General features: G+C 43.1%; 3 protein-coding genes and 3 non-coding genes across 9 annotated transcripts; 1 reads left to right on the forward strand and 5 right to left on the reverse strand.

Moving 5' to 3' along the window:
- Positions 1-2,506: 2,506 nt before the first annotated feature.
- rps11 (ribosomal protein S11) lies at positions 2,507-4,887 on the reverse strand. The gene is made up of 5 exons (XM_031862098.1): positions 4,862-4,887; positions 4,205-4,345; positions 3,891-3,966; positions 3,103-3,232; positions 2,507-2,701 (listed from the first exon to the last, which is right to left on the reverse strand). The coding sequence occupies exons 1-5, from the start codon at positions 4,874-4,876 to the stop codon at positions 2,578-2,580; spliced, it is 486 nt and encodes a 161-aa protein (XP_031717958.1). The 5' UTR covers positions 4,877-4,887; the 3' UTR covers positions 2,507-2,577.
- LOC116391664 (small nucleolar RNA SNORD35) lies at positions 2,806-2,890 on the reverse strand. Its single transcript, XR_004213265.1, has one exon. It is a non-coding gene; the product is annotated as a small nucleolar RNA SNORD35 (small nucleolar RNA).
- LOC116391663 (small nucleolar RNA SNORD35) lies at positions 3,321-3,404 on the reverse strand. Its single transcript, XR_004213264.1, has one exon. It is a non-coding gene; the product is annotated as a small nucleolar RNA SNORD35 (small nucleolar RNA).
- LOC116391656 (small nucleolar RNA SNORD35) lies at positions 4,054-4,137 on the reverse strand. Its single transcript, XR_004213257.1, has one exon. It is a non-coding gene; the product is annotated as a small nucleolar RNA SNORD35 (small nucleolar RNA).
- Positions 4,888-5,179: 292 nt separating the features above from the next.
- Positions 5,180-9,339, forward strand: LOC116391487 (apoptosis regulator BAX). The gene is made up of 6 exons (XM_031862130.1): positions 5,180-5,266; positions 5,999-6,047; positions 6,142-6,300; positions 6,398-6,533; positions 6,649-6,753; positions 6,869-9,339. Exons 1-6 carry the CDS (start codon positions 5,236-5,238, stop codon positions 6,965-6,967), a joined length of 579 nt encoding a protein of 192 aa, XP_031717990.1. The 5' UTR covers positions 5,180-5,235; the 3' UTR covers positions 6,968-9,339.
- map3k14a (mitogen-activated protein kinase kinase kinase 14a) lies at positions 9,146-20,705 on the reverse strand. Of its 4 annotated transcripts, none has more exons than XM_031862128.1 (16): positions 20,637-20,705; positions 15,221-15,499; positions 15,052-15,133; positions 14,745-14,967; positions 14,017-14,412; positions 13,791-13,925; positions 13,569-13,698; positions 13,082-13,210; positions 11,654-11,758; positions 11,404-11,561; positions 11,145-11,295; positions 10,681-10,995; positions 10,476-10,585; positions 9,939-10,065; positions 9,741-9,841; positions 9,146-9,636 (listed from the first exon to the last, which is right to left on the reverse strand). In XM_031862128.1, exons 2-16 carry the CDS (start codon positions 15,483-15,485, stop codon positions 9,475-9,477), a joined length of 2,589 nt encoding a protein of 862 aa, XP_031717988.1. In that variant the 5' UTR covers positions 15,486-15,499; positions 20,637-20,705; the 3' UTR covers positions 9,146-9,474. The 4 variants fall into 4 exon arrangements, with proteins under 4 accessions (XP_031717988.1, XP_031717989.1, XP_031717987.1 ...); XM_031862129.1 differs by lacking the exon at positions 20,637-20,705 and adding an exon at positions 17,255-19,657; XM_031862127.1 differs by lacking the exon at positions 20,637-20,705 and adding an exon at positions 17,014-19,657.
- Between the last annotated feature and the right edge of the window lie 977 nt (positions 20,706-21,682).

Below are 21,682 nucleotides of genomic sequence, written 5' to 3' on the forward strand. Positions count from 1 at the left end.
CAGTTAACATTTACGAGAGCCCATAGACAGTGTTTGTTGTATTGCCTGGTAACACACAGAAAATCACTTTTGTGCCACAAGTCTTTGCCTGCGGTACAAAATGAATTGTGAAAAGATGAATTTTCTTCTAAGCTTATATCCCATGTTACATTTTTAAAAGCCGCAAATTTGCTCCAATAGTCTTATCTTCATTTTTAAAAAGTAGAAACAACAAACACTCACACATAGACGAGCTGATAACCAGCTATACCAACAGGCTTTTCTAACAGCACATATTCATCACAGTCCAGCACTGTTAGCTTGGGTTGATTATGGCTGCTTGGACTTTCTGAGGGATCAGACCTCTGCCCCCCAAACAAACACTCATGTGGGAGCATGCATGCACTCATGTGGGCTGGGTGGCCTGCTGGGCTGCCTCGCTCCCTGGGGTGTCTGCCCGTGAGAGGGCCTCCCACCCTCCCGTAGTGTCTACGGAGGGAAGGAGCTGGGAAAGCCCCCGTACAAGAGAGGACAATTTGTGGTGAGAAGCCGAGACACTGCTGTTTATGTAAATATTGTAGCATGGGGTGGAGAGCTGGGATCTCTGTTAGCACAACAAAAAATACAAAAGCGTAAACTGTAATTGAGGAAAATGCTCGGTTGTTGTTTGAAAGCAAACTCTCACGACGACGGCTGCTTAGCCTGCTAATCATTAAACGATGGAACCACTTACACGGCTGAGCTCACATTCACCACTTTCTCCTCTTCACGTCATCACCATATGGTCCACATTCACTGGAGCAACATGTACAGCATCATTATGGTAATGCTGACGTCTCTGTTGTGGCCCTCAGCAGACAAGAGGCCTAGAATCAGTGTGTGTGTGTGTTTCCCATAGAGAAAAGCTGTCATCTGAAATAAGGACAAATGCAAATGACTCAGCTGATGCAGACAGGCTATTTGCATGCGAGACTCTGCTGAGCATCATCACGGCTGTAAGTGTACAAAGGAAGGAGGTCACATCTTCAGATGACGGCGATCCATCCTGTTGATTCTCTCTTAATAATCCCGCTTCCTGTTCTGACCACCGAGTCCAGCAGACTGTCATCGAGGACGGAGGACATTTAATTCAAATATAAACTCCGACATGAGAATTGTGTTCACAATAATAACTCAGCTGATGAATGAATGCTGTTTCTAGAGTATTTACAGTTGTAATAATACTGTTAAATCCTGCATTCTGCTCAGCTTTAGACCCACGTATTGGGTTTGCTGCCATCATATTTATGCGTCTTTATTTCACTGACACCGAGATGAAATATGTCTCATATTACTTAAAGGAAAACCAGACAGCAAAAGAGATTTTGGGAGAACAAATTCCTTCAAAGTATCCAAACTAACTGGTTAATGCTGGACATTAAATCATCTAATCACGTTCATGGTTGGTGAGTTAATCAGTTAGCTGGTTAGACATTTAATCTTTAGTTTTAGATTCTTAACAAAACCAGAACTGACAAGTAAATAGTCATATAATTAGATAATTTACACACATGCTTAAACAGGACTACCTGTAGTAATGTAGACGTTATCAATACTAGTTTACTTCTAGTTCACAAGGTTTAACAAATATACTAAGTGGCTCCTCTACAGATGCATCATGTGTTAGATTCAACTCTAACAGTTATCTGTCACCATCTGCTGGACAACCTTCATTTATAAGAAAAAAAAGTAACTGAAATGGTAGGAGGCGCTGAGGGGCCACCATGCGGCCTCCACCATTAAACAATGCTGTATCAACTCTGAGCTTTGGTAGAACAAATCTTTTCTTTATGTCGCTTTACTCACAATTTTACAGATGAAGCGTAGGTTTTTTTCTGCAATAGTGTCTAACCTAAGCAAAATATTCACATCCAAGCATTCATATTTCCTTAAATTGGTAGTGCTCATTAAGGAAACTGATTAAACTATCTGGGTGGAAGAACGTGGCTGAGTCTTTTTGCATTTACTAGCAAATTCTAGGCTTCACTGTAGTCTTTGGAGTCTTTACTGATTTAGTACAATTATCTTAGGAGTAGGATGTTCAAGAATAAAACCTCAAATCATAGCCACATTTCCATTAGTGGGTTTCAGATCAGAGTAAAATTTCTCAGAAATAGTTTGACCCAAATAAACCTGATCACTACTTCAGAGCAAATGTAGATGCAGTTTTATTTACCAAACATTTTAAACTTACTTAGTGCCCACTAAGATTTGAGTCACTGTCCAAAATAAACTTATAATTCTACTTAACAGATTCAAGTTCTTCTCCAAATGTTAGATATTAAATTTCAGTTCTCTTTCACCAAAGTCTTAATTTGATGTTCTTCATCATCTTTAGTTTTGATTTTTCTTCCATCTATAACTCCTCAGCACACACCAACTGATTAATTATGCACAAGTGAAAGACTAAGCTAAAGGGAGCCGAGCATGTTCATGCATTATTTGGTGCCAAATGATTTTACGGGATGATAAGACAAACACAGAGAAGGCATTTTAAACAAGGTTTTCTTTATTCGACTGTGGAACAAGTTAGCAAAGAGCCTTCCCGTTCAGTCACACCTAAAACTTCTGGAACTGCTTCTTGGCTCCAGCAGCCTTCGTCACTTTGAGGACGTTGAACCTCACGGTCTTGCTGAGAGGTCGGCACTCTCCGACAGTGACAATGTCTCCAACTGTGACGTCTCTGCAGAAATACGCAAAAATAATATGTCAACAGGTGGTTGGGGAACATCTGTCCAAGACCAGGCCGGTAAAGATTCAGCCGTGTTGGAGCGGGAGGTGTTTAGCAAAGCTGCATCAGTGTTTGCCAAAAGGCATCATCGTCACAGCTTCTTGAGCTTGGAAGACCATCGTGAGAAAATCATCATTTGCAGCAAGTTATGATTTACTTTTTGGGGCTAATAAAACTACATTAACCGACATCTGGACAACAGACTTATAATTAAATTTGTCCAGGGGCAAACAAATAACCGCACTATTTTTTTTTAAACCTTTTACATATACATTTCCATGTCTGGAAAACATTTACGACCGTTTGCTTTGACAGTGGAGCCCTGAATTAAAAGCATACGAGCAGCGTAGTACCTGAAGCAAGGCGACAGATGGACAGAGATGTTCTTGTGCCTCTTCTCAAAGCGGTTGTACTTGCGGATGTAATGCAGGTAGTCACGTCTGATGACGATGGTCTTCTGCATCTTCATTTTGGTAACCACACCTGTAGACCAAACACAAAAGAAAGTTAAATACAAGGGTGTTGAATGCAGTGAACGCTGAAATCAGTTCTTCGTAAATAGGATTGTCACGCCAATGCATCAGTGTTGCCATTAGGCACTGTCGTCAGAACCCAGAGGGCTTGGAAGACCATCGTGAGAAAAACATCATTTGCACGACAGTGACAAAAAAAAAAAAAAAAAAGGAAATTCAATGTAAAGTTTGTAATAAGTTACCATGTTAAAGACACTGGCTCTGGCTTGGGTTGCTTCACCTGCACAAGGATATGTTGATTTGCAGTCAGGAACATTGCTAACCGTGTGCTCAACAGTTACAATTGAGACATTAATACTCACAGTACCATGGTGGACATTGTAACAAACGCAATGCTGGATTTAAACCAATTTCACTCTCAAGACTTTAAGTCTCCTGTACACTAAATGTAGTCACGTCTTGTCAAAGTAACCCGCATTGTGTTCCTTTTACACATATTTCTGAAAATGTATGCACCTTTAGTTTGGTTTACTTCAGGTTAATTTGTAGTGTTCTTATAATATTGTAGCAGAGTGTGTTGTTTAAATGACAGCAGGTTATCTGTTGCAGCATCCCAAGCCAGTGTCAATGGGCTAGTGTTTAAATATACTGTATTGTGTTAAACTTACCAGAGAGGATACGGCCACGAATGGAGACATTTCCAGTAAACGGGCATTTCTTGTCAATGTATGTGCCATCAATAGCCTGATGAAAGCAAAAAAAATAGATATTGTTAGTGGCATCCCATGCATATTGCTTTGCTATAAAATTAGGTTATTTTTTATAACTAATGTGACTGCATCAGCATTGCCCAAAGGCATTATCGTCAGAACCCTGAAGGCTTGGAAGACCATCGTGAGAAAGACATCATTTGCAGCCAACAAAGAACATAAAACAACTACTCTACAGTAGTTTGAGTAATTTTCTCAATAATTCAAGTTACCTCTCTTGGGGTTTTGAAGCCCAGCCCAACACTCTTGTGGTAACGGGGGAGCTTTTCCTTGACCTCCTTGCCACCATCTGCGACCAGAACACGCTTCTTGTTCTGGAAGATGGTGGGCTGTTTCTGATAAGCCTTCTCGGTCTGTGAAACAAGGAGATAATCGAGGTGAGACCACGTAAAGCAGGAAGCACGTTAACTTGGACATCCGCACTTTCACGCGCTGGTAGGACACAACTAGCTACATAACTCCACCGGCCTAGCAAAGATGTCTACTTCAACATCGACTTCCTCTAATAAGGAACTAAAATCACCCTTAGCTGAAACGATATATTGATACATAATTAGATGGAGTATGTTTAAAAGAAAAGTGTTACCGTTTACAGTACATACAAAGCAATGTTCTGCTAAGAGTTAACGTTAAGTGGTAGCAGGCTAAGCTAACCTAGTTAGCATTACGGCTGGTTTAACGCTACACGAGGGTATGCAGAACGTTAACAACAAAATGCCAGATATAAAACTCTCTACGTGGCTTTAAATGGCTCGTGGCTGTGTATTAAGACCATGTAAAGGCACATACTTAACATATCCCGATAAATATGTTAATTTAAATGGTAAGAATATCAATTTAAATTCACCACGCCGTGTTCCCGAACGTACTTGTGCATCCGCCATCTTTGCCTGCCGAGTCGTAAAGAGGCCTGTGGGTGCGCGCGACGGTCTGAAGAAGACCGCGAGAAGCAGGAAATGACGTTTACAAAAAAGGGCGAGGCCTCAAAACGCAAAACACTTTTGTTTTGTGTCGTTTAACGTTACTTCGTCAACGGATAGACGTGGTAAATTATGTAAAAGTCGCACTTAAATTGTTCATTATTTATCAAACATATGTATCAAATATAAAACACACCACCTCCACTTATATGACGTCATCATATCACATCAGCGCGTCTGAAAACTAGTTACCGCAAATATAATTTTGTCACGTGATTACACGGAAGCGCCTCAAGTCGCGAGCGATCTAAACAGACAACAAGATGGCATCACACCCGGGAGAAGGCGATCAAGGTACCAGCTAGCATCGGCAATGTTTTTTTAATTAAATTGACTGTGACAGTGTCACCAACAGTTGTGGTAGACGTTGGTACTCTCACACTTGAACAATTAGCTCTTGTTTTTTGCGCCTGTGGCTCGTTTCCTTTGCTAGCAGCAACATTAGCTGAACTGAGGTTAGCAACATAGCTAACTGAAACGTTAGCCGTTACTCGTCGTTTGTATATAGCTTTAGGTGGCTAGCTTGGTTAGCTCATAGCTGTACAAGAGTGAGTTAGCAAATACGTGACAAAACCGAAACCCACATATCAGGAGACTCATGGCCCGCATGTCTTTTCACACCGACAACGTCAAAGTCCCGGGCTCGTTAGACGTCAAATATGTTGAAGCCACAACATTGACTGACTTAATAATGACTTAACGTTAGCACCAATTAACTTAGATGACAAATAATGTATAAACGCTACTGCTAATGTCCCTCAAACGGTTATTTTACACACGGACACAGCTGATATAAAGAGTAATAAAGCACAGTAAATATACAGTTTATCAACAAAATAACAAGCTTTTTTTAAATTATCTGTTATTTAAAGTGTGGCATCATATTCAGATTGAAGTGACGGTAAACGTATAGTTATAACAGCAGCACAGGTTCTTATTATTCACTCATTTATTTCAGATTTGAGATACCTGGTTGTATAACGGTATCAGTATTTGGGTGATTTAACACCGACCTTTGTCTTTCAGGCAATAGCAAAGACCAGATACTGGAACTAGGAGCTGTTTTGTTAAAAGAGTGAGTATATACTCGGTATATATACGGTTGGGCTTCTCATTATTGAACAGTCAGATCATACTTTATTACCACCTGTTTGTGTCTCCCTGTGTAGCTTCATCTACGAGCGGGTTCAGCGGCATGGAGACGGCAGCACTGCACTGACCAGGACACAGCTGGGCGGAGTGGAGCTGACTGACCCCAACCACAAGAAGCTGGCCATGTGTCTGCAGCAGATTGGAGATGAGTTGGATGGAAATGTGGAGCTCCACAGGTGAGCTGCCTGCCTGTGTGTCAGGCCTGAAGAGTTATTAATGAGCGTTTTTAACCGGTTTAGCCTGTCCGTAATCACTAAATGTTGTTTTCCCCAGAATGATAAACAGCTCTTCGCTCAGTCCCACAAAAGACATATTCCTGAAAGTTGCCATTGAGATCTTTTCAGATGGAAAGTTCAACTGGGGACGGGTGGTTGCCCTGTTCTACTTTGCCTGTCGACTCGTCATCAAAGTGAGTTCAGCAGCTCTGTTGTATGTCGCCTCATAATCAAAACAAAGTTAGAGTTATGATTGAATAACAAAGCCCTGAGCAAAGTCTGAAGCATTTCCCTTTCACACCTTCTCAGGCTCTCGTGACCCAAGTTCCTGATATCATCAGAACAATAATCAGCTGGACCATGGACTACCTCCGGGAAAATGTGATCAACTGGATCAGGGAGCAAGGTGGCTGGGTAAGAAGCTAGCTATCAAATGCAGCTCAAACTCGTATATTCAAAGTAAATAAGCTTCTGCTCCTGATTGCTAGCATGGCACATGCTAATATTTGTTTATGTTGTTGTTTTTTAGGAGGGTATTCGGTCCCACTTGGGCACGCCCACATGGCAGACGGTGGGAGTTTTCTTGGCCGGAGTTCTCACCACTGTTTTAGTCATTCGCAAGATGTGAGGAGTTTGTGATGAGCAGACATGTGAGAGATGGGAAAGAAGTACGCCTGAGGTTCATGGGGACAGGAACATGAAAGAACAGCTGAACGTGAGCAGAAAGAAGTTAACGGCAGAGTGAACAAGTTGTACAGGAAGAGCTTGTATTTGGACACGAAGAGCCACTCTTCGTTTCTGCCTCCCTTTCATTTCCAAGGACTGGGAGACTGAACGCATTGTCACACCCATAATCCCCACGCCACTGAGGAAGTTGGCGGAGCATGATTACATGCACATTGTGTGTGTGTGTGTGTGTGTGTGTGTGTGTGTGTGTGTGTGTGTGTGGGAGGGGGTTGAGGGGGAGAGTTTGTACGACTTTAACAGGGAATGCATTTTAAGTAATTTATTTTTTACTTGGTATAGACAAAAAAAAACATACATAGCATTTCTGTTATCTGCCCTGAAAGATTATATGGACTGAAGTTAATTTTTCTTTATTTCATTTTTGTTCCACTCAGATTGCTTTTCTGATCTCTCTCTCTCCATCCACCTCATCAGGTGCTACAGAATCACTTTTCATATGTATTTGTGAGTGTTAACTGGTGTAAATCTGTAACCATCTGCTGCCATTGTTGGAGGGTGGTCACATCTCATCGAGTTAAGAAAAGTTATTTTTGCAAACAATTATTGGATTAAGCCGGAAGATGTAGATGAATCTCATCTACGGTAATATTTGGGCTCAAAACAACCCCAAACCATTTGTCCCCTTGAATGCACAGCTCAAACTTATTTTCAGTGGGTAACTTAAGGGCCGCAACAGGGATTTATATACAAAGTTATGTTTACATTCAACATGAATCATCGCACGGTAAAACAGTCACATGATCTCAGCTGTGCAACATTTAATCATTATGCTCCTTTTGGGATGTTTCGACCAGCATTGTGACCGTAACGTGGCTCCCACTTAAAAACAAACACAAGCCCTGCCTGTTGTCTGTGGTGTGAGTGAAGCTACGGCCTTTCCTGTTGTCTACGGACGATGAGCTGCAGACACAGACGGCACCGCTCACAGATGCTTACCTCATGTCACACAGATTCAAAGTACTGTACGCCTACTGGCGGCATTGAAACTGCAATCTTATCTACAGCTGGCTTTTTTATACATCCTTCTTGTTTGTCAGTGCCTTGGTGTTTTGTTTTTTTTTACTATGAAATCACTTTGATATTCTCAGATTTTCACCTTTTTCTATCACGTTTGTAAAACTGAAATTAGTTTCCAGTCCCCCGGAAAATCTTTCTGCTGTGATCTTGTCTGTAATAGGAAAAATAAATCTTTTAAAGCTGACCATAGCTATGTGTAGTTAGTGGAGGAATCAGTGGCATCAATATGGAAAAATAAACCTGATCATAAACTAATCAGCATGTCGGCATGCTAATGTTAGCATTTAGCTCGAAAAAGTGCTGTGCCTGAGTGCAGCTTCACAGCTGCTAGCAGGGCAGTAGATTCTCAGAGCTGTTTAACTGCATTAACAGTATTGGAGCAATATAAAATATGTCTTGAGGGAGGTATTGATTGAGTTGATAAATATGTAAATTTGGTAATTTTCTGCTCAACAAATTAAATGACAATCAGCAGTTAGCAAAGATATTATAGCCTGTTGGAAGCTTTTTAAGACACTTGAGTGGACAGGGTTCATAATATGAGTATTAATATGCTTTGTAAATGTAGTGGTTAGATTATGATATTGCTTGAGGATAGTGCTTGACCCTAACCCTAAAGGTCAGTGGTCACCAAAACTCCTGAGACTCAACTTCAAGGGCTCAAGAATGTCCCCTGCAAATGTCATGGAAATCCAGTCATTGCCGCACTTTCAAAGTCACTTTCAGTAAGACGGCAACTTCTAAATTGTGGTTCAGGGGGATTTCTGTTCTCACAGCGGCGATAGAGGAAAGGTCAGAAGGTCATCACATAGTTCAAATAGTGATGTAATGTATCAAATATAAAGACAGTCTGACCGGTAGTTGTCATCTCCAGACTTTAGTCCAGCAGGCTGAAACAGAGTTCAGAAGGTATTTAGAACCTGGAAAAGTAGTTAGAAAACAGCAGAAATGATCACAGTCACTGAGAGTTAATTCAATTAAATACTGTATTATAAACTGGATCGCGAATCCGTGAGATCAATAATGTATCACACACACTGCATAGTTTCCAATGCTGTTTATTGACTAAATGCACACATGCAATAAGAACGGCTTCATAAAAGTGGTCCAACAAGCTCAGTACAGTGACTGAATAATGAGCACGTTAGAGACAAAAGGCAACACAGCAGCCCCCAATATGTAATCAAAACAGGGGACACGTGTGCTTAAGACCGAGGACGTACTGGTGGATTTATTTTCGGCCCAGATGAAAGCACAGTCCTCCCACATTGAGACAAATTTAAGGCAAATATTTGAAACAATTCTACAGAAGGCCATGTGTGGGACGGTTGCGGAGACACTGCGGCCGATGGAGGGAGGGAGTCGTGGTCTCTATCTGGTCTCCAGCACTCCGTCTCTGATCCTCCACCTCCAGACGGAGCTGAAGTCCGGAGCAGGAACACAGCTGAGCTCCAGACCGGACTCCTGCACCTCCTCATCGTGAGCTACCTGCTGGCCCTGCTGGGTTTCCAGGGTGAAAACCCTCTCAGTGATCTAAAAAAAAAAAAGGAGCACACATAAGCATCAAACATCTTGCTTTAAAAACAACACCACAGAAGCAGACACATGAGAGTGTGTGTGAGGCTGCTGTTCCTCACCTGATCACTGATTCCGGTGGCGATGTGGCCCACCTTCACCCGGCGCGTCTCCCTGATGCGGATGCTCCTCCTGTTGAAGTCTCTGATGCAGACGTCCACCCCTGAGCCGATCACAGAGCAGAGAGGTCCACGTGTTACAGTTTAGTACTGCACTAAATAGTTTTTATAAAAAAGAGAGATGTTAATGTTTTATCTCACCTTCAAAACAGCAGGGCGGTGGGAGCTGCAAGTCCATACTGGAGACCTGCACGTCTGGCTGACTGTTGTAGGAGAAGACACCGGAGCTCAACTCGTCTCCTGGACTCAGAGACCAGCGGCCAGAGTCCTAAAATAACACGTTAAACAGTTAATACTTCAGCCAAAATAGAGGAACACCAAAGAAGCTCTTTCTTATCTTGAGTATTTGGACAGGTCAAATGAACACATTTTATAAAGATTTGGAACTGTCATATTCTGTGACAACAGCACAGCTCAGATAAATGATCAGTTAAAAAAATAAGTGTTCAAGTTATCAATCTAACCGGTCATGATCTCACCACGATCTCACCAGTACGTAGCTTCAAAGATGGGATGTGTAACAGGACAACAATTTTTAAAAATTCCACTATTTGAGATCTATGTGGTGCAAGAAGATGATGGCAATTAAAGCGCTGACTTGGCCCCAAACTGATCCTTATTCACCATATTGTGAGGTGAATCAGAGATGTACTCTAATAACAGTGAATATCGGCTCACCTTTTTGTCCCACGGCTCCCAGGTGGAAATGGGGTCGCTGCTGAGACACGACAAGAGCTGCTCCTGCATCTCAGCCGAGTGGAGCTGGGACAGACTGCTCAGGTAGAAATCTGAGAGACGAGTGGAGACGAAGACGATGAGCGGAGATCAAACGTTTAACAGAAGAAAGAAAGCAGAGCTGTGAGGGGGGGGGGGGGAACCTCACCTCGCTCCAGTTTACGCAGCTCCAGTTCAGGCACGGTGGTGATCTTGTGGCCCCTTTTGTAGTTGGGCTCAGGGATCAGCGTCTGTGGACAGAAAAGTGAGCCTCGCTTCGACTCGTTACAGTCGGCCTCTCCATCGCCGTCATCCTCCAGCTCCTCCGCCCGGCTCCCTGTTGTGATCACTTCCTTAACAGACTCCTGAAGCTCATCCTCGTAGCTTAAGCTGCTGTTGATGCGTTGCAGGGAATCGGGAGGTTTGTTGGAAATATAAAAGGGCTCTGTGTAGGGTCCCCTCACTGGACTGGTGAGTCCTCCCACTGCAATCACACAAACACAACAAGCCTTTCACAAACTGAAGATCATGCATTCAAGGGGGTTAACCAAATTCACCACAATGTGTTATTTACATGGATTTGACTGTGTTTGTGGATGTGTGTATGGACGCACCTCGTGCTGGTTTATTTACCTTCTTTCAGAGCTCTGGCAGTTTTTCCTTTGAGCTCAGAGGCTGATGCTCTCTTGGCCGGATCCTTCTCAAGTCCCGCCTTGATAACCTCCGCTGTGAGAGCGTTGCAGCTGGGTGGGATCTCCCTCAGTGGCGGCGGCTCGTTAGCAATCTGTTACCATCGCAAAGACGGACTCGGGTCAAAGGCTGGCGTGAACACGCCGTGAAGAGACCAAACAGCCGGGTGCGGTGTGTCTGTGTGTGTCGCTGTGAGGCGTACCTTCAGGTAAAGTCTGCAGGTGTAGTATCTGGTCCACGGTTGACACGCGTTGAGCATGTGCAGTAACATACAGCAGCTGCTCCACACATCTGCTTTGGCTCCGCGGGGTTCCGCTTTCACGATCTCAGGGGCCATGTGGCTCTCTGTGCCCTTCAGATCTGCATCGAATTACACCGGGGAAAACAATAAGACACACGAGTGGATGCATTTCACGTTCCTAACTGAAGCGCTAGAGTTGGTCAGTGTTTACCGGTGGACCCGCTGAGGCTCTGTCCCTGGTTGTCGAGTCTCTCTGCGTGTCCAAAGTCGCATAGGAAGGTGTCTCCACCGTCCTCCGACAGCAACACATTGTCAGCTGTGAGGGAAAACAAGCAGAGTCAATAATCCACCGCGTTACCGCTGATTTCCATGACTTGTGCTGTGTAGTTTATGGGAGACATAATTAGAAACAGGGACACAGACACAAAGCAGTCTACAGATAAAGGAGCAACAAATAAGAGGGAGCTGTGACGTCATCGAGGGACAGCTGCTGCAGGAGACACTTCAATGAGGAGTGAACGTGGAGTCTAGCATCAAACAGACAGCAGGTGGCGCCTGAGCTGCAGCAGCATTATCATGTTTGTCTTCCTGTTTCAGTCTGTTTTTATTCTCCTCCTCTAACTCAGTTCTCATTTTTGTTTTTCTCTTTCCTTCTTTTTTATTTCATACTTCTTTCCACTTTATTTTCCTCTCCTGCTTTCTGTACTGTCGTCGTGCTTTGTTCTCCGTCTCTCTAACTACTTCCTGCTCCTCGTCCCATCCCCCCGCTCGGTTTCGGTCTCCCTTTTCTTTCTTGCTCTCCTGATTCTGTGCACATGCGCCACCTCTAAAGATCAGCGGTGAGTCACACTGTGGGAAATTCCCAGCCCGTCGTCTTCACTGTGGCAGTCTGGTTTCACAACACAGGTGCTGAGGATCAGATCTACTGTATCTATGACACTTGTGTTCCACACAACAGCTGCAACACTAAGACACCAAATCCTCTGATGAGAGCTAACTAGAAATCTGACTTATTTTAGTTTTCCACTAGTTACCCCAACAAGTAAAGGCTGACACATTTAGTTAGACTGTTTACTGTGTTTGTTAGGAGGACAAAGTACCAAAATCTGCTACTTCTATGCTTTTGTTGCATTTCAGAAACACAAACAAAAATATTTAATATAAAATGCATTAAATGACCTATATGACCTCTATGTTTGAGGGTTTCGGCAATATCGCCAAGCCCTACCCTCATGGCTGGGTTATGCAGTTTTGGATCGCCGCTTATTTGATTGGCTACCGCAGCGCGACGTCGGCTGGCTTCTCTCCAAAACTTAATTCAGTTTCAACTTTTCGCCTGAAGGCCTCTGGGTTTATTTCCCAGCAGCCCTTGCGTCCCCACCGCTGCAGTTGTTAAACGCACTACCCGCATTCAAATGAATGGGAGGACTGATGTTTTTTATCTGGTTTGGTGTGAACGCAGCCTAAAGATGATGCTTCATTTGAGAATAAACATAGTGGATTCAGGACCAAAAGAAATAAAAGTGCTACATTATATGTCTTTTTATGTCTGTCTGTTTTTAAAAATTGTAGTTATGACTTTTTACATTATTCCTATTATTTATTACATTCTAATATAATATCCAGTTGTATAACGTACCTTTAATGTCTAGATGCACCACTTTTTTCCTCCGTAGGTACTCCAGTGCTGTCAGGACCTGCGAGTGGTAGTGGAGACTCAGGTCCTCTGGCAGCCGGCCGCGCTCCGCTATCAGCTGGCCCAGCGAGCCTGGAATAACAGATAAGGTCAGACCGGGACAAACACTCAGAGATAACTTGTTAATATTTACTTCTACGCATTGCCTGATTCAACTATTCCTTTTTTATTACAGCCTGGAATATGTTGACAAAGGAAAAGTGTGAGGTATGTTGCTGTGTTTATCAAGCAGGCATCTCCCATCGTTACACTTCAAGGAAGCTCAACAGTCATTTCTGGCCTCATGGAACCGCCCACTGCCACATCTCGACGAGCATCTGTTTTTCTGTAATCTTCATCATTCTCATGTGTTTGCACTTCAATTCATCACATCTCACAGAAACCGCTTAATCATTAAGTGCGTAAAAAGGCAGAAGGGAGGCTTGTTTACCAGATTTGTGGTCCATGATGAGGACGACGTTCGGCCCCTCTCGGACCACTCCAAAGAGTTCCACCACACGAGGAGATCTGAGGGCACTCCACGCACCCACCTCCTCGCTGCTGAACCTCTTCAGGGCGATCTGTGAAGAGAGGACGCAACAACAGCATGAGCGACACTTTAAAAAAACTAGGCAGTGGAGCCAAAACAATGAACAAAGAGGCCCTGTGTTACCTTTTTGACAGCGAATTTGAAGCCTGTGTTGACATCTTGAGCGCTGTGTACTTCACCATAGGAGCCCTCCTTGATGAACTGTGTGAGGATGTACTCCCCCCCTTCCTTGTATTCAGAGTCCACAGGCTGGATTTTCTGACAGAATAAGAGAGAAACACGTTAGTTTGGCTGAGGCACAGTTTTAAACCGAGACAGAAAGCCAGCGGGACGTAAAAGCAGAAAGTACCTCGTTGTAGAAGATGATACCCTCAGTGCTGACGGAGTCGGCTGCTGAGCGCTCCCCTTCCTCTTCCCTGACGTCCCTCTCCACGTCTTTAAAAAAGGGCCCTGCGTAGCACAGGTCCCCCTGACTGACGCTGCCTCTGAGGCCCGCGAGAGCCAGCGAGCAGTCTCCCTGCAGACTGCTGAGGGAGTCCGAGGAGTCGCTGTCCTGCCCGTAGGAGTGGAGGCTGGAGAGGGATCCCCGGACCGGGTCCCCCCAGTTGAGGGGCGAGCAGCTGGAGCCTGTGTTGTAGACCTGTCGGCAGTAGACAGACGGCCCTCTGTCCTGCTCCTCTGAGCTTTCAATGCTGCTACAGCAAGAAGTACTCAGGTCGCTTCTCCCCCCAAGAGACGACTCATCCTACAAGCAAGCAAAAAGCACGACAGATCAGACTCCATGATGTGGACGTTCTCAGGTGAGGTGGCTCAAGGGCTCTAACGCTCAAGGCCATGACGGGCAGCTTTGTCGGAATTCGCTGATTCACAGTAACAACACATGTTTGCATGGGAATGTCTGCAGATCGAGCCTCCGATTGCCAAAGAATGTGGCAATTTTTCCCTGAAGATGATTCACAAGGAAAACGCTGCAAGCTCTCTCGGTTGTTTTGAGTACAAATCTTCCTCAATGGCAGTTTCAATATGTCTTTCATATGTGAGACTCAATGAGATGTGAAGAATAACCGGACTTCTTACCAGGATCCGGACCAGGGAACTTCCACTCTCCTGTTCAGGGACTCCGGAGGGCATTCGGTGTCTGTGCCGCTGCCTCTCCTTCTTCTTCTCCACTTTTTTCTTGCCCTTGCGCTTCTGCCTCTTCCTGTTCTTCTTCCTCGGGCTGAGCTGTGCCGATGAGCTGCTCGGCTCCTGGGCGCAGGCCGTGGTGGGGCACGCCACATTGTTGTGCTCTGCGGGAAGACTGAAGTGCGGCAACGATGTAAAAACGGCATTAAAGAAAGCAGTACAACCGTACGGAGTGTGAAATGCAGACGGAGTGACAAACCTGCTGGTGAAGCAGTTCGGGGAGGGAAGAAAGGAGCGCTCGAAGCAGGAGGGACTGAACTCTTGGGAGTCCTGTGTTTCACCTGAGGAGAGCACAGGGGGTTCAACTCTCTGTCCACACAGGTGTTTCATTTATTATGAAATAAAAAACTCAAAAAAGGCATATTTACATTCAGCTTGGGCAATGAAGTACGAGGTCTTCAGGGGCATTTCTCCCACTTGCTCTGCAGTCCCATGTGTGAGGAGTTTATTGATCAACGGGCTGAGGCAGGCAATGTAGCCCATCTCGCTGTCCTTGCCCTCCTCCTCCTCCTCCTCCTCCTCCTCCGCCTCCTGCTCCGCAGCCGAGCAGGACGGGTAAGACCCCTTCATCTCGGCCTGGGACGACCCGGAGAACGGTGCTGTCGAGTTGAAGATCCTTTGCCTCACCGCCATTTCATCTGCTGGATCTGGAGAGAGAGAGAGAGAAGATCACAGCAAACTGATAAGTACAGTGCTTTCTCATTAATCACTCATGTCAAATAAGTCATATTTATAATCATAACAGATCATATGTGTGTCTGAGAATAAATGGATCAATTAGTAGATTAATGGAGTTGCCTGATGGGAGTTTATAACAAGGCTGCTAGTTTATCTGCAGATTATTTTCTCCATTAATCCTCTCATCTATAAAAACTCCCTGAGTAATTTCTCTTTAAATGTCACGTTCTGTCCGTCCACCGGTCCAAAACACAAAGATATTCAGTTCACTGTCACGAAGAAAACCATCAAATGAAATCTCTACATTCAGGAAGCTGGATCCAGCAAAACTTAACTGCATATTTTGCTTAATTTTCTATCAATCATCTCATCGACTCATCACTGCAGCTCTAGTTCATAATATTTAATATTCTACAGCAGCAATCAATAACAAACAACATTTATCCAACACAACGTTGCTGCAACGTGTCCACAGATCACATGGTCGCTGCCCATCATCTGAGTGACTGACCTTTATATTGTGACGTTCCGAAAACTACTTCCCCATAATGCAACAGAGGACTTTTTACTATCTGACTATGTGTGAGTGACGCTGCCCAAAAAGAAGAAAAACTGCACGGTGACAACCAACGAGAAGTCTTATTTTCACGTTAAAAGTTCCTCTAACTTTTATTTATTTATTTGTATTTCATTTGTTCAGTTTTAAGGGGCTGAAAAGTTAATTTAGTTATTTCAAAGATCTCCAGTTGAGGAGCTCAAACATTGACTCGACTTAAGATAAGATGTTTACTCTAGTCAACAGGTAACACACTGCGATGAAGCAATAGCCGGCTTTATACCGCGGTTAAGTACATATTAATAGGTAGGTTTGAAGTTTAACACGCTCCGACTGGATCGAGTGCGTTCTGGATGGCGGTGATCGCTTGAACTGAAACTTTGCGGTGGGCAGATGAGACAGGAAGCTCAACCCCGGCCTTGTTTTGACAGTTGCAACCGTGTTGCTGAATGCAAAGTGCTCCGTTTCACTCAGAGGAAGTCGACTGCGGCACATTAGACACACGGCCGAGGCTAGATTCACGATGCAGATTTGCACGATTGACTGCAGACGGCTCGGAGGTTACAGTCGTGGAAACATGTAGGAGTGTAAAATCAGCTCACTCAGCGCCGGTGAAATGGTGCATTTAAATGCAGTTTGAAAGGCACAAACTGGGGCTACAGTTGCATCAGATTGTCCATCACACTTAACCGCAGCTTCTCCTCGTCACTCTGACTCTTTCTGCTCATAAACATGCCGCTATAGAGATTGTTGATAGAGGTCCTGCCAGGATCATTCCTCACATCTCGACTAAAACAATCGCACAGCTGCCACAAAAACATCTCCCCGGTACGTTATAGACAATACTCACACAGCACGACAAGTAAAGAGGATCTGACATCAAACCGTAGTCACATTTCAATGAAAGCCATTTCGTGGTGCCATTACCTGGTGTGTGCCGACTTCACGCACTGCAAGATATATTACCGTGATAAAGCAGTTCAACTGTCACTTCCTTCTTAAGGTGCTGCCGGTGCTCAGAAAGCCCAGCGTAACACCACACCCAGAGGACTTTACGTGGAAAGGAAGTAGAGAAAAAAACCCACTGAGATAAACACAACCACAAAAACAACTCTGTGTGTGTGTGTGTGTGTGTGTGTGTGTGAGGCAGAGGGGCGTGTAGACGTACCGACAGATGACAGTCTGAGCTGTTCTCTCTCTCTCTCTCTCTCTCTCTCTTTCCTGTGTATAACAAACCGGTCCTCTACATCAGTAAAACTAGCTGTTTGTCCGCCTTGTCCTTCACGTCTCACGACTCCGTCGCTCCTGCTCTGCTCAATGCTGGCTCTCAGCCAAGCCTGGGGAGGAGGGAGGAGCTTAATGACAAGGACTTATGGGAAATGTATCTCCACTTCCCCAAATTTCACCCCCCCCTCCCTCCAACAGGGCTTCTTGCTCTTCCCTCTGACTAGATTAAAGGATAACACGTTCGCTTATTATGCTTTTGATGATCGACTGTGGACAGCACTATGTTTCTACGCCTGTCACGATGAACTCAGGTTTTACTCTAAAGAAGAATCAATAAAAAGCAGAATAAGGACAAATAAGATCTTCTCTAATTGGGTCAAAAACAGCACAGAACTGCCCTCCACACTGAGAGTTGTGTGACATTTCATGTGCTCTGATATCCTGATGAGCATGTGTGCCCTGTGGCTAATATATATATATGAGTCTGTCACACCCACACACACTCTCCACTACATACGACATGTCATAAAAACACAAAACAACAGAGCAAACTGCTGATTTCTGATGTTCTGAGGATCTCGTGGAAATCTTTTGTGATTTAGGAGAAAGCGTGTGAGCTGTCACTTTTCTTCTGTCGTCTATCTGAAACAATCTCTCTCTCTTGCTTTTTTTCTTCTCAGCAGCAAAAACAACAACTTAGTCATACAAGAACCGCCACAGCACACAGGAAGTTAAGAAAGACCACTTGAGAGGCGACGCCGCGAAGCAACAACACGGAGCTGAATGCAAGTTCAACGAATGAATCAAGTGAACAGGACGAGTACCAGCAGAGACTCAACATGGCCGAACAGAGGGAAGAGGGAAGGTCTCAAGTTCCAAACTTCATCAGAAGATACGGCCGATAAAACACACATGACGCAGATACAACCGTCCGGATGCTTTTAGTCGATCGACTGAATTAATCTCAAAATATTTGGATAATCGATTAATCATTCACGTCATTTTTAAAGCAAAAAATCACGACTATACGCTCCTCAGATGTGAATATCGTTGTGTTTTTCAGTCCTCTATAACAGTCAACTGAATATCTTTCACTGTGAGTCTGACTAAACAAGACATCTGTATGCTTTTTATTTCCTAATATTCATAATGCTTAAGTATTTATTTATTTTATCTCATGGCATGTGCAATATTTCACACATCTGTTTTAGTCGTTGGTGTACTACTGTACCGCCTTGTTGGCTTTCTATTGTTTGAAGTTGATTGCAGCTTAAGGAGCGCCACCGCATGAGCAAAATTGGAGACAATAAAAACATATTTTACATTTTTAAGATAAGAAAAGTTATTTTTTGCCATTTGCTGACATTCTAAATTCAAGGCCAAACAATTAATTGGGAAAATAATTGGAAGATGAATCACTAATGGACATTCGTTGCAGCTCTAGTTTGGCTCGAAAATATCAGAAATAATAATAGTACAAAAGAAATACCAATCACAATTTTCCCACAGTAATGTCTACAAAATGCTTGTTTTGTCCGAAAATATTCAATTAAAAAAGATATAAAACAAAGAAAAGTGTCAATTGAAAAACTTGTCTAAACTTTACAGATACAGCAGTTATTATCATTGGACTACATGAGATTGTACAAATGTACCTAATAAGTACACAAACATGAATCTTAATACATATTGCGGTACAGTCAATATTAATCTAGCTGTGCAGAGAAACCCTGAGCTGAACTGCACATCCAGTCAGTGGCTATACTGAGCCGACTGCTGCTGCACACCCACACAGATTAATGACATTCCTGAGCCTTTAGTAAGGACGGGAACAGGGTCTCAACCTGAAGTCGGCCTCAGAAAACACACGGCCGAGCATTCCTGAAGGGAGACGCAGGAAAACGTCCCACGGACCTGGACTACACGTTCCCACAGCACTTAGGAGAACATGCAATGACCCCACTAATCACACACACCTGTATAATTAACTACAATGAAGACATAGGTGTCGTTACAGTAATCTGAGTCCTCCGTTCCCAACTCATCATGTTTTGTACGTTATGTGACAATCCTGATTTAGATAAGAAGACGTGGGCTGCAACGTGATCCGCTTTGTTTTATATCAGTGTGAAGGGAACTTCTTCAGGTGTTGAACTGTTGATCTGACAAATCAAGAAATCCGAAGGTCTCAACTTGAACTTTGAGAAATTATAATGTTCATGTCTCACTATTTGTTCTAGGGTTAGGGTGTCTGAAACTAGACCAGGAGTCTGATACTAGACCAGGAGTCTTCACTAGACCAGGAGTCTGATACTAGACCAGGAGTATGACACTAGTAGTCCAGGAGTCTGAAACTAGACCAGGAGTCTGACACTAGACCAGGAGTCTGAAACTAGACCAGGAGTATGACACTAGTAGTCCAGGAGTCTTCACTAGACCAGGAGTCTTCACTAGACCAGGAGTCTGACACTAGACCAGGAGTCTGACACTAGACCAGGAGTCTTCACTAGACCAGGAGTCTGACACTAGACCAGGAGTATGACACCAGACCAGGACCAGGAAGGGTCCGGCATGTATTGGTGCAGTGTGTCAAGGCGGGTGATACATGTAAAACAACTCAATCTGCTAGATATGAGCCAATAAGGGCGTAATGTCTAATATGTCAACTGGGCACATAAGAGCAGATAATGGCATGAAATATATATAAATAATAGAACTCAATGAGGTTAATATCTATTGTCATGGTAACTTCGAGGTACAGTTAGTAATAACACATTTATTTAGTTTTCTTACTTATTACATGTGTATAACTGTGCATGCACTAGTTGTAACATGCTACGTTTATTTTCAGATTATGATGATTATTGTTAAAGTCCTGTCTGAGACTTCCACAGCTAACATACAGTCAGTAACACTGGAAAAAGTAGAAGCTGGAAAAGCGTTACAGCAGCTTTAATCGCAGACATCTGGCTTCAGCCATTATGAAAAAGTGTTGTAACATGTTGACATTAGAGTTAAACTTACAGTAACAGCAGCTTGCGTTTACTGTGCCGACCTTTATTCTGTTTAGCTATGGTCACAAACCAAATACGATCATAAAAACGATGTCCTCCAGTTAGCTGTGTTGTTCTGAGAGTGTTTGTCTCTTACTTCCTTTTCGGGTCACCGCCATTTCACATAAAACTTACATCACGTTTGTCATTCGTGATGAAGTCGAGACTTTACAGGTAGTCATCTCGAAGGAGATTATAAAAGACCGAGGCTCATAAAAGCGGTGAAACTATTTAATTTAACGATAAATGTATAGTAGACTTTTTACTTACCGTTCCTCCAATTAGTAGGCGTCGGCCGATGGCGATCAGATCAGTGTTTAACGAGAATTAAGACTTCCGGTTCTCATTTCAAACTAAGTCAATTTTACAATAAAGGTATCAAAATGCTATGATAGACAAAATATTTGTCACTAGTATTATAATTGTTATTATTACTTGTTTACTTTAATAATCTTGAGTACTGTTAACATGTTTTTCATTTTTTTGTAAATGACAGTTATGCTTTTAATTTGAAGTTGAACTTTCTGGACTTCCGGTAAACGCCTCGCCAGAGGAGGTGTGAAGACTGAAGTAATTTATCTTTAGTAATTTATCTTTAGTAAAGGTCATTAGGTACCCTATAAGAGTATTGAGACCCTAAACCAAGGCGATGGCTTGATCCTCATCCGTAAATAGTTGAGTCTCAAGGTTTGTTAGATATGTTAATGCAGACGTGGGACTGGACGGTGAATTAGTAGGAAAATATGTGTTGGTGACTTTTATTAAACGCTTTCAAAACCCCAGTGCTGTAATAAATTAGACAAATTACCCAGTTTAATCCCCTGCTAAATGTATGATTCTAATCTATGTTTTAGTACTTTTTAAATTGTTTTTCTGTCCAATGCAATACGCCTTCTTTTTTCTAGTGTCACTTGCTGTTTGCTCCCAAAATGATAACGACACTTTGCTTTAAATAAAGTTAGTGTTCCAAAAGTTTTACCGGGCTTTATAGATCTAACTTTGAATTCAACACATATTATACTTCTTCTAAATAGGATTATCTGTACTGACACATATTCACCACAAGATGGAGTCATAAACTACTGACAAAAGATAGATAGATAGATAGATAGATAGATAGATAGATAGATAGATAGATAGATAGATAGATAGATAGATGTATACTGTATTCATCCCCAGAGGGAAATTTGTAAAAGGCATATTGCTGTATTATTGTCTATATTGACATGTAGCTGACATTAATGGTAATCATACTGTAAAGGGAATAAATTAATTTGGCTTTTTTTGTGTAATTTCGCAAACACGGTAATTGTTAA

This window comes from Anarrhichthys ocellatus, unplaced genomic scaffold (genome assembly GCF_004355925.1).
Source record: "Anarrhichthys ocellatus isolate YVR2014 unplaced genomic scaffold, GSC_Weel_1.0 scaffold26, whole genome shotgun sequence".
Taxonomy (NCBI): Eukaryota; Metazoa; Chordata; class Actinopteri; order Perciformes; family Anarhichadidae; genus Anarrhichthys; species Anarrhichthys ocellatus.

Bases quoted from the DNA above. Each gene is read 5' to 3' on its own strand.
- rps11 (XM_031862098.1), bottom strand. The intron at 3,233-3,890 runs GTAAGTTTAACA...TTTGGTCTACAG, and splicing joins TCGTGGCCGTATCCTCTCTG to GTGTGGTTACCAAAATGAAG. The intron at 2,702-3,102 runs GTACTACGCTGC...GTATTTCTGCAG, and splicing joins CATCTGTCGCCTTGCTTCAG to AGACGTCACAGTTGGAGACA.
- LOC116391487 (XM_031862130.1), top strand. From the start codon at position 5,236: ATGGCATCACACCCGGGAGAAGGCGATCAAG. The intron at 5,267-5,998 runs GTACCAGCTAGC...TTTGTCTTTCAG, and splicing joins CCCGGGAGAAGGCGATCAAG to GCAATAGCAAAGACCAGATA. The intron at 6,301-6,397 runs GTGAGCTGCCTG...TGTTTTCCCCAG, and splicing joins GGAAATGTGGAGCTCCACAG to AATGATAAACAGCTCTTCGC.
- map3k14a (XM_031862128.1), bottom strand. From the start codon at position 15,485: ATGGCGGTGAGGCAAAGGATCTTCAACTCGACAGCACCGTTCTCCGGG. The intron at 15,134-15,220 runs GTAAATATGCCT...TGCTCTCCTCAG, and splicing joins CTTCATTGCCCAAGCTGAAT to GTGAAACACAGGACTCCCAA. The intron at 13,211-13,568 runs GTAAACAAGCCT...CTGTTATTCCAG, and splicing joins CATCATGGACCACAAATCTG to GCTCGCTGGGCCAGCTGATA.